The following is a 9,908-nucleotide window of genomic DNA, read 5'->3' as shown; positions in this document are numbered from 1 at the left end:
CCGGTGGGGAAGGAAGGAGGCGGCCGCGGTGTAACTGGTGAGGGGTTAAGGCAGGTGTCCCCCGGGAGGAGAGGACAGGCTGCGGGCCCCGGTGGGACAAGGGAGGGTGCCCCGAAAGCCGGGGCTGAGGTAGGGAAGGTGTGGGTGCCGGCGGGGCAGGAGAGCCCTGAGGAGCAGTGCTGTTGGTTCGGTGCGGGGCTGGGGGTGACAGCACGGGGGACGCAGGAGGGGCGGGGGGATCACAGCACAGGGTGGGACGGACGCAGAGCTGGGGCAGAGCACGGCGACCTCCCCAATCCCCCCAGCGCTGGGCGGCCGACATCCCGCCAGCCTGGGGCTGGCCCCAGCGCAGCCTCCCGAGCCGCACCTCACGGGCACGTCCCAGGGCTGAGCACCGACCCCACGGCCGGCGCGCAGGGACCGGGCCGGTGGCGCCACGGGCACCCGTCCCTACTTTTTGACTTTGGCGTCGTAGGTGCCCGCGTTCTTGTAGGCACTGACGTAGCCGCTGGTGTCCACGATGTTCTCCCGCCCGCTCTTGCCCTTGCCCTTGCCGCTCTCGTCGAAGCGCTCCTTGTGGGAGCCCGTGTACTTGGATGTGTCTGTCAGCCTCTCCACGGCTCCCACTGTCTTGGCTTTCTGCAGTGGGGGGACGGGATGCAGGAGTCAAGAACGTGCTCCGTCCCCTTCCCACACAGGTTCCATCCCTTGCCCCGCACAAGATCCTGACACCCACCAAGGACCCTGCTGTGCCCCGGTGCCCTATTCAACCCTCAGGCCCTCCCTCACCCAAGGCCATGGGGTCCTCTAGAAAGCATCTGCACTGCAGGCAGAGCTCCTTCCTCCCCTCCTGATGATCGCTCCTGCTCCCAGCAGCCAGGGGCTCCTCACTCACCGTGACACCCACGTTAATGGGCTCCTTCCCTGCCACCAGCTGGCAGATGGCTTCATACGCCTCCTCTTTGCTCTTGTCCTTAAACCTCTTGGGGGCCAGCTCCTCCAGAGCCTTCTTGAACTCCTCATAGTTGATGACACGGGCTGTCTTCCCTCTGTAAGAACAAAATTCAGGCTGACACCAGCATGTCTTTGGGTCATGCCTCCAAATGGGATGAGATGCATCAGAGAGACCCTGACTTTGTCCTGCACCTCCCTCAGGTCCCTCAACCCACTTATGAAATTCAGCTACAGCTGAATGTGTTGGGCAGGGTACAGCTGGTGCTGAGCTCCAGGAGCTTTTCAGCCACATGTTGTTGAAGTTCCTGTTACCAAAAACCAGGGTGCATGGAAGTGCTCCAAGACTTGGTGCTGGTATCAGGAGAGGAGTACATCCATTCCCACTGCTCCCAGCCTGCCTGGATTGCCCAGCACCCTCTCTTCCCTGGCAGACATCCGTCCTCCAGTCAAATTTGGGAGGACGTGCACAGAGCATCTCTCCCCCAAGCTCCTTGTCCTCATCTCTGGGGTGGCACAGCAATTTGCTCTCCTGCATCCCAAAAACTTGCCAGTGCTCAGCTCTGCCTGACCCAGCCTAGGAACATGGAATGCCTTGACAGAGCACATGGAGAAAGCAAGTTCTCCACCCGTCCTTGTTCCTGCACCCTGGTGTGGAACATGAAGTGTCACTGTGTCCCCAGGGACCCTAAAAGCAGTTCCAGGTGCCTTTCAGCCTTTCAAGCTGCCCCTGTGACCTCCATGGACCAGAGTCCTCCCCAAGCTTGGACATGGCTGGCCAGATCCAGGGAAGGGCCACATTGCATGGGACAACCCTGAGCACCGTCCTCTGCTCCCTGTGGCACCTTCTTGAGAGATGGGAACCTGGCAGAGCCAACCAGGTCCACACCAATGCTTGGAGTGGGAGCAGGGGCACAATCTCTGCACCAAATCTGAGCCTCCCACCCCCAAATTTGGGTTGATTCATTATTAGGTCCTGCAGAAGCAGCCACATGTCCCACCTTCAGGTGGGACACTGCAGGACAGAGCCCACAGCTCCGTGACTAGCGGGATGAACAGCCTGGGCACACAGCAGGGGTAGCACAGCGCTGTGGGGACCCCCACACCCAGACACCATACCCTGCCCATACAGCAAAGGCATCCCAGTCACTTACTTCACCTTGGAGAAGACAATGTCCACGTCAGTGCTGGTGACGCTTTTGCCGTCGGTGACTTTGCAGTCTTTGCACAGCTTAGCCCAGTTCTTCCCATTCATCTCCTGCCCCGTTGCCTTGGTGTCACCGTAGATGGCGAATTTGCGGAAGCTTTCTTCCAGGGATGCCATCTCAGTGTTCCCAGCCATGGGGCTGCAGGACAGGGGACAGATGGGCCTGTCACCACCCCGGCTCCCGCTGGCTGCACGGCAGAGCTCAGCTGGCTGCTCGCAGGCCCTCGAGGACAGCAGGAGGAAAAGGAAGGCTGGCAAGGGCGGAGGTTCTGCAGCAGGATAGGGGTGTTGGCAGCACCTGCGGGCGTGGGGTGAGGGCTGACAGCAGCCTCGGATGAGCCCCGAGGCCGGAAGCCAAGAACAGGTCTTGGGGAATGGAGGCTCCTGGTCGAGAGCTGTCAGCAGCGAGGCTGTCAGCTCCGGGGCTGGCGGGGAGTGAGTGCATCAGCCTGTCCCCTCGGGAGTACTCTCCGGGAATGACGCAATGAGTCCGCCTTCCTCCCGCTCGCAGATCAGGAGAACCAACACCGCCGCCTGCCTCCAGCACCTCCTCTTCCCTGCCTGCATCCCCGCATCCCCGCATCCCCCCGTGCAGAGCTGGCAGCACCCCAGCCCTGTGACCTGCCCCTATGGCTGGGCCAAGAGTGATGCCGTGCAGGGTGCCAAGCTGCCGACAAGTCTCTGCACTCCGTGGTGGCACTGTTGCTGCTGCCCTATCCCCGTTCCCCACCTGCCATCGCCTCGCCAGCCTCGCCCTGGCGGCTCAGCATCCCTCACCACGCACCGAGCACCCACAGCACCTCGGCCAGACTGGGCGCGGCCATACTCGGGGGAGCTCCAATACCCAGGGGGGTCTCCAGCAGCGCCAGGTGCAGAGCGGATACATCGCTCGTTGGGTGCCCGGGCGAGAGAGGCCGGGATGGACCCCCTGGGCCTCGGCGAGGGCCGGGGAGTGGTCCCTAAGACCGTCGCTAGGGAAGATGGGCGTTGCCTGGCGACCGTCGCTAAGGAGGCGCGGCGGGGCGGGGATGCCGCCGGTCGCCTCCCGGCCTCGCGCTCCCGCGGGCTCCGCCGCCCCGGACCCGCACGGCCCCGCAGCCCCAGCCGGGGCTCTCCCCGCCCGGCCGGGAGGTCACTGCCGGCGGCTGCGGGATGCCGGGGCAGCGACGACCCCCGCCCACCCTCTCCTCCGGTTTCCTCCCTCCCCGTGCGGCGAGGCGTGCCCCGGGACGGGCATTGGAGGGGTCGAGGGTGCGGGGGGTCGCTCGGTCACTCACCTCTAGACCACTCAGTCACCTCCCGGTCACTCGCTCACCTCCCGGCGCCGCGCTCTGAGGCGGGCGGGGGCGGCCACCGCCGCCTGTTTAAGGAGCCGCCATGGAGACGGGAGGGGCCGGGCCGCCCCCGCCCGCCTCCCCCGGGCCGCGGCACGGCGGGAGCGCCCTCGGGGCGGGGAGACGGAGCCCGGGCAGCGGACCCGAACCACCTCTGGGACCCTCCACCACCCCATGAAGCGTCTCTGCTCCCCCACGAAAGCCTACCGGCACCTGACCAGGTCTTTCCTACACCCCACAAGGTCTCTCCATCACCCTACAAAGCCCCAGTGTTGTCCCACAAGGTCCCTTTAGCAACCCCCGAGGCCCCACCATAAACCCCCAAGGTCTCTCCACCAACCCCTCAGCACAAGCTCCCCCTGGCACCCCTGCTGTGCTTGATCCTACAGCCCTTTACCCTACAGCCCTTTCCCCTGCCCCACACAGTCACCACGCCCCCCCATAGAGGAACTGTTCTCTTGGTGGGTGACACTATGGACCAAGGCCACTGCCCAGGCTGAGGAGAGGATGCCAGACATTCTGGTGTGTCAGGGGCTGTGGTGAGCACCTGTGGCCCAGTGAGACACCCTTGGAGCAGCCACGTGCCAACACTGCCCATCCTGGCAGCCTGGAGCATGACCACACGCAGAGCTCCCAGTGGGTGCTGCAAGCTGAGGCAGTACCCAAATATTGTGGTTGTCATGGAGCCTCAGCACAACCCACATCTCTTACTCACTGCCCCACCTCAGCTGTTTGCCCACAGCCTGCTTTGATCCCACTGCTCTGCTGGCATCACTCTGGTGGGCTCAGGGCACATGGATGATCAGCTGCAGCACTAGCAGGAGCTGTGCACAGCCAGGACACAGAGCGTGTGATTTGCTCTGCCTTTGAGGGACAAATCAGCAGCTTTGGGAATCTGGAAGTGGCTCAAACAACAGTCTTTGGTACATTGTGGTCTGTCTGCCCTGGTCCCTGAGCAGAGAAGCTGCAGGTTAAGGACAGCCACAGGTGTCCCTGTGGCTGAGCTGTCCCAGGGTTTCAGTTCTGCTTGTGCACCCAGAGCATTTTGCTGGGGGGCACAGCCCCAATGACAACCTCCCCCTCTTGGCTGAGGAGTATCTGTTCTCTCCTGGGACACTGTTGACAGTTCTTGACTGGACAAAGCCATGAGCAACCAACTCACACTGATTCTCTCCTGGATTAGGGTCTGGAGACCTCCAGACTCTCCAGAGTCTGAGATCACTAAGTTCACCTATCACTTCAGAGGTGAGTGTCAGGGCTGGTGCCAGATGCCTCAGGTGAGTCACAGCACCTGGGAACTTTGGGTAGGCCCAACTGGTCAGACACATGAAGGACCCCACTTTATTATGCCCCCCAGCCAACCCTGTGGCCCCTCCACTGGGGGCTCTACAAGAGCTGCTCTTTCCAGCCCAGTCAGAGGCAGGGTGGCAAGGACATTCTGGACGGGACAGTCCAGAGTGGGAAGGGTAAGTGTGGAGGCTCATCTGATGCCAGAGCCCAGGCAGATCTCTCCAAGAAGTGTTCTTCCTCCCTCTGGTTTGTCCTGGTAGAGCTCAGACATGGCCAGAGAGCCTGGGAGCTACATGGAGGAGGTGGCACCAGGACAACTCTCCTAATCACATATTCTTTCTGCTCCTCATACAATATGAAAGGTTCCATAGTGCAGAGGGTCAGAAGTGTCAGTGCCTGGCTGTGAAGTGGGAATTTATACCAGCCTCTGTGCAGGCCAGTAAGGACCCAGGGGTGCCATCCCACCTGCAGAAGTTGGGGATGACCTGTAAATACACTGGTTTAAGGGCAGAGGAATAATTATTGCCACAGAGAGGAGGGTTAAGTCTTGATGAAGGTACAGCCTTATCCTTAGCTTGCCCTGCAGCTCCCCACCAAAGCAAGTATCTGTCTCTGCTTCCAGCTGACAGCTCCAGACAGGAGCCAGGTAATGTCGGCTGGAGCATCCAGCAGGACTTGGCAGCAATGGGCAATGTGTGGGAGCCTGGATCCTCCAAGCCAGCAGCAGGTGGAGGAGGAGTTGGACATGTCTGAAGCTCCTCTGTAGGAGCACCAGCTGGTCCTGGGGCTGCAGAGCCAAGGAGCCAAGCAATGGCACATGGGGAGAGCCGGGAAAGGGGGGCGCTGAGCCACGGCTGGCGAGCTGTGGGGTTGAGCAGGTCAGGTTTCGGTTCCTAAGGGCTGCAGTTTGTTGTGCGTTTGTTGTCACCATGACAGCCCTGTTGGGATGGAGCATGGTCCTTGGCCCGCTCCCGCTGTTCCTCATGCAGCCCGGAAAAGGAAGCCCGGGAGGAGGCTGTGACTTGGTCAGCAGCCCACGGGACGTGCAGGAATTGAGAGGGAGCTTGCACAGGTCCTGTGATGTGGTCGAAGAGCATGCACACAGCTCAGTGCTCGGCTCGCCGGCGGCCTTTCCCTTCTAATCAAGGCCGGGATGTTCCCAGGCTGTCCTCTACCCCAGGGACACATGAACTGAATACTCCAGCGCTCACCCCAAACACACCGAGGCTTACACACAGCTGCATCCTCGAGATGCAACTTCGGCTGCTGGGCTGGTTCCGTTTAAGACTGTGTCCCTCTCCCCACCCTTACACAAAGTTCGGAGTGCTGTGATTGCTCAGGGTGCAGCTCAGAGCTTGCACGAGGGCACAAGCACAACCTCTGTGCTCACCCTCATCCTCTTTGCCCCTCGCTTCCCCCGAGGCTGGGCACCGCAGCCTCCCGGGACTCATCTCGTTTCAGGAATGAGTCTCTGGCTCGGCCGTGCCTGGGGTGGGATGAGGTTAGGCGGGAACGCCGCTCCTCTAGCGCGAGTTGCTACAAAACAGAGGGAAGTGTTTCGGAGGTTGTGCAATATGTACACGGTCACCCCAGCAACAGCGCGTCCACAAGGCATTAGCGGGGCTTAGCTGCGGCTGCTGAGCGGGGACCGGGGCGTGCGGTGTCCGTGCCGGGTGTGCCACCGAGCACGACCTGCCGTCTTGCCATGCACGGCACCGGGCACAGTGCCTTGTGTGCTCACAGGAGCGGGGGGAAAGCTCCATCCTCTGACAGGAACTTCCTTTTCCCCACCCCGCAACTCAAAGCAGCTCATTGAGATGCTCATAGGACGTGTCAAAAGCAGCGCAGGAACAGACTCCTACAAAATCATTTCCCAAAGGAAGGTCCACTTGACTTCAAAGAGGAAACAAAGAAACTCGAGCCAGGCTCAAAGATGAAAGAAAGCACGATGTGCATCCCATGCCAAGGCAGAGGCTTGGAGCAGGCACTGCGGGGCCTGGCACAGCTGCCAGACAGTGGCCAGAGGCCATGACATGATTTCAGAGGATTGTGGAAAGCTGTGATCCTGCAAATCATTGCTTCTTCCTAATAGAAAGTCACTTGTGGTGGAAACAGCTGGTCCAGGGCACTGCCTCCAGTTGATGGGAGAGTTCACACCCTAGCAAAAACCTCTTATTTAGTGCTGGAGAAGATACTGGAGGAAGTCAGACCTCAATGTGTCTGCAATGACGGGGAAACAAAGACATCAGAACTTCTGCTGTCAGGACCTCAACCCAGCTCTCTTATGGTCTTGGGCTGCAGCGTGTGGTCATTGCAACCCTCTGGTGCCGAGCCCAGGACTGCTCTGCCTGCACTCTGGACTCTGCAGCAGCACCCCAAATGGGACTTGCTCCTTTTGCTTAATGCCACAGGTCTGCTATGGACATTCCTCATGCAGAGCAGCAGAAATGCCATTGACACATGAATCTGCAGGTCAGTTAAGGGCCCAAGAGGACAAAAGCAAGGTTGGGAAGGAGAGTCCAGGAGCTCAAACTGTTTCAGCTTCACCATTTGCACTCCTGTGTGCTCAATGTGCATCTTCAACAGTGCTCCTTGGATGTGGTTGTGGCAAAAACATAAACCCCAGCCAATTTCAACCACCGTGTGGTACACACAATCCTCCTGCTGCCCTTGAGGTTTAGGAGATCAGAGTCTAACACTGGCAGTGCTGGGAGCCCACCCTGCTGGAGCTTGGCTCTTGGCTCAGCACCCAGCTGCTCCAATGTATGGACACAGCCTTGGAGCCTTGTTTGGTAGCCTTGAGTTATTCAGCAGAGTGGAGCAAATGTTCCAGCTGAAGGCAGCAGAAGGATGTCCCTGGACATCTGATAGCCCAAGAAACCCAGTTCCCCTAAGCCCAAAGAACACAGCAGCCTTTCTGCAGCACAATGCAGAGCTGGCTGGGCCTCCTCCCTCTGGTGCTCACCCTGCTCCAGCACAAAAATCAGGCTGGGTTACACACGGAGAAGAGGGTTTGATCCCTACCCCTCAGGGAAAACACTCCCATCTAACACCCAAAAGGCCCTGTGGAGAGAGGACTGCTGTCACCCCCACATCAATTACAGTGCAGAGCCCTTCTGGGACTCCAGAGACTCAGGGAGAAGTGAACCAAACAGCCTGGAGATCATCAATGGGGCAGAGCCAGGAATTGCTGCAACAGAAAGGAGGAAACTATTTATCAAAGAATATAGAAAATTTTATTGTGGCCAGAGCTACTGAAGAGCTCCATACATGATTTTGGGACTGATTCTGCAAGGACAGAATATGAAAACACATAAGGTCTGCTCAGGGGCACCTGCTGAAGAAGAATTACCAATGCTTTCTGGTGGAGGGACAGCTGGCCTTGGAAAACCATGAGCCCAGCATTGCTGCAGGACATAATTTCCTTGGATGACAGTTGACATGAGGAGAAACAACAGGAAAGACTACGTCTAACAGGGACCCACTGGTGAGCAATGCCCTGGTCTCTGTAGACCAGTGCCATGTCTGCTGGTCCACACTCACCTGCTTTTCCCAAGGGTCACACTGCCAGCAGGCACCACTGGCCACAGCAGGCAGGGAAGCTGCAAGGAGTGTGACCACAGGCCAGCCCTTCCTGCAAAGTGAGACAAAATGACTTCAACATCTACAGGAGACTTCACTTTTTCGGATCAACAGATTGTGTAATTTGATGAAAAGTCGAAGATCCTCATCCCAGTTCTTTCAAGAAACAAAAATCACACAAGAGTGGTAAGACAGCCCTTTAAAATACCTCCAGGTCTTTCTCCCAGGCTAGTCTCTCCCATCAAGACTGGGAGTCCAGCCTGCTGTCCCATGTTGACTGTGCCCAAAGAGCCTTTGCCTCCAGATCCCCTGTCCTGTAGGACCCAGTTCCAAGGAATGCTTCCAGACTGAGCTAGACAAGGGGAGAACAGCTGACCTTGACTCTCACAGCACCCTGCTTTGTCCTGTCCTTCCCTAAGCTGCACCCACCATAGCCTGGAGAAAGGTCAGTCGTACCTTCTGTGCATCAAAACATTTGCAAGGGCGATGAAGACTCCTCTGGCTTCCTTTTCATTGCTGGTGCACCTGTTGTTCACAGCACCACTTGCAGTGTGCTGTGATGGGAATGTGTCTGCAAATACGCATCCAGACATGCCAGTGCTGCTGCTCAGGGCCATGCCAAATCCTGTAAGACATGGCCAAGCTGGTGGCAAAGCCCATGGAGATGTGTGTGTAGCTGCTGTCTGGGTTCTGAGATTAGCTGGCTGCTTGGCAGATCTGGGCTTGCTGGAAGCCCAGCCTCAGCACTTGGCCAGGAGTCTGGAATGGGGCATGTTGCCTGGGGAAGCCACAAGGGCAGGGAGAGCACAGGTGCTGTAGGATGGCAGCCCAGACAGCTCTCTGCAGCTCATCCCCAGCACAGGGTGCTATGGCTCGAGGCACTGGCCATGTGCCCCACTGTCTGCTGTGGGATCTTTCTGCACTACACACACCCCTGGCTTGGCTGTGGACTAATATAGATCTGGCAGCCCAGGAATTGGAAAGGTTTCAGGGCCTGCTGTATCTCAAAACTTCTGATGAGAATGCTGCAGCATGGGGCACCCCAGACTGTTGGAAAGAGGGAGCAGGTCAAACTATGCTGCCTTACAGAAAACATGCTGGTGGCAGACTTGGCTTGAGGGTGCACAGTGGAATGCGGTACAGAGATGGGGCAATCCTGAGGTTACTCCCTGACCACCTGCTGAAGCCCTGAGCATGATCCAAAGACTGACAGGGTGTAGGTAGAATGGAAACACAGCTTTCAGGGTGCAGGGAATGGCAGAGGTGCAGCCTTGTTCTTCCCCATACACTCTGCTGGGAAGTTACTGCAGTACCAGCGTGCAGAAGGCCAAGAGGGGTTGTCCCTTTCCCAGGGAAAGCATTTGAGCCTCTTGAGCAACATGTCTACCTCAGGTTTTCCCCCCTTGCTGCTTCTTGCCTTTGGTTGTGAATGAGAAATGTCCCACTGCAGCCTGACAGCACGTGCACAGTGAGGGGTGAGTCCTGTAGGCCTCTAGGTAGCACTAATGCTGTTCCCAAAGGCCATGGCTTTGGAAGGACGATCC

At 58.5% G+C, this 9,908-nt stretch overlaps 1 protein-coding gene across 1 annotated transcript; it reads right to left on the bottom strand.

Moving 5' to 3' along the window:
* Positions 1 to 450: 450 nt before the first annotated feature.
* Positions 451 to 2,293, bottom strand: TPPP3 (tubulin polymerization promoting protein family member 3). Its single transcript, XM_062500137.1, has 3 exons — positions 2,106 to 2,293; positions 896 to 1,049; positions 451 to 639 (listed from the first exon to the last, which is right to left on the bottom strand). Exons 1-3 carry the CDS (start codon positions 2,291 to 2,293, stop codon positions 451 to 453), a joined length of 531 nt encoding a protein of 176 aa, XP_062356121.1.
* Between the last annotated feature and the right edge of the window lie 7,615 nt (positions 2,294 to 9,908).

The sequence above is a fragment of the Cinclus cinclus genome, chromosome 11 (assembly GCF_963662255.1).
Source record: "Cinclus cinclus chromosome 11, bCinCin1.1, whole genome shotgun sequence".
NCBI classification, from domain to species: domain Eukaryota; kingdom Metazoa; phylum Chordata; class Aves; order Passeriformes; family Cinclidae; genus Cinclus; species Cinclus cinclus.
This window is presented reverse-complemented; position numbering and strand designations above follow the sequence as displayed.

Coding starts and splice junctions, on each gene's coding strand:
- TPPP3 (XM_062500137.1), bottom strand. CDS start 2,293: ATGGCTGGGAACACTGAGATGGCATCCCTGGAAGAAAGCTTCCGCAAA. Junction 1,050..2,105: donor ATTGTCTTCTCCAAGGTGAA/GTAAGTGACTGG, acceptor TTGTTCTTACAG/AGGGAAGACAGCCCGTGTCA. Junction 640..895: donor CCATTAACGTGGGTGTCACG/GTGAGTGAGGAG, acceptor CCCCCACTGCAG/AAAGCCAAGACAGTGGGAGC.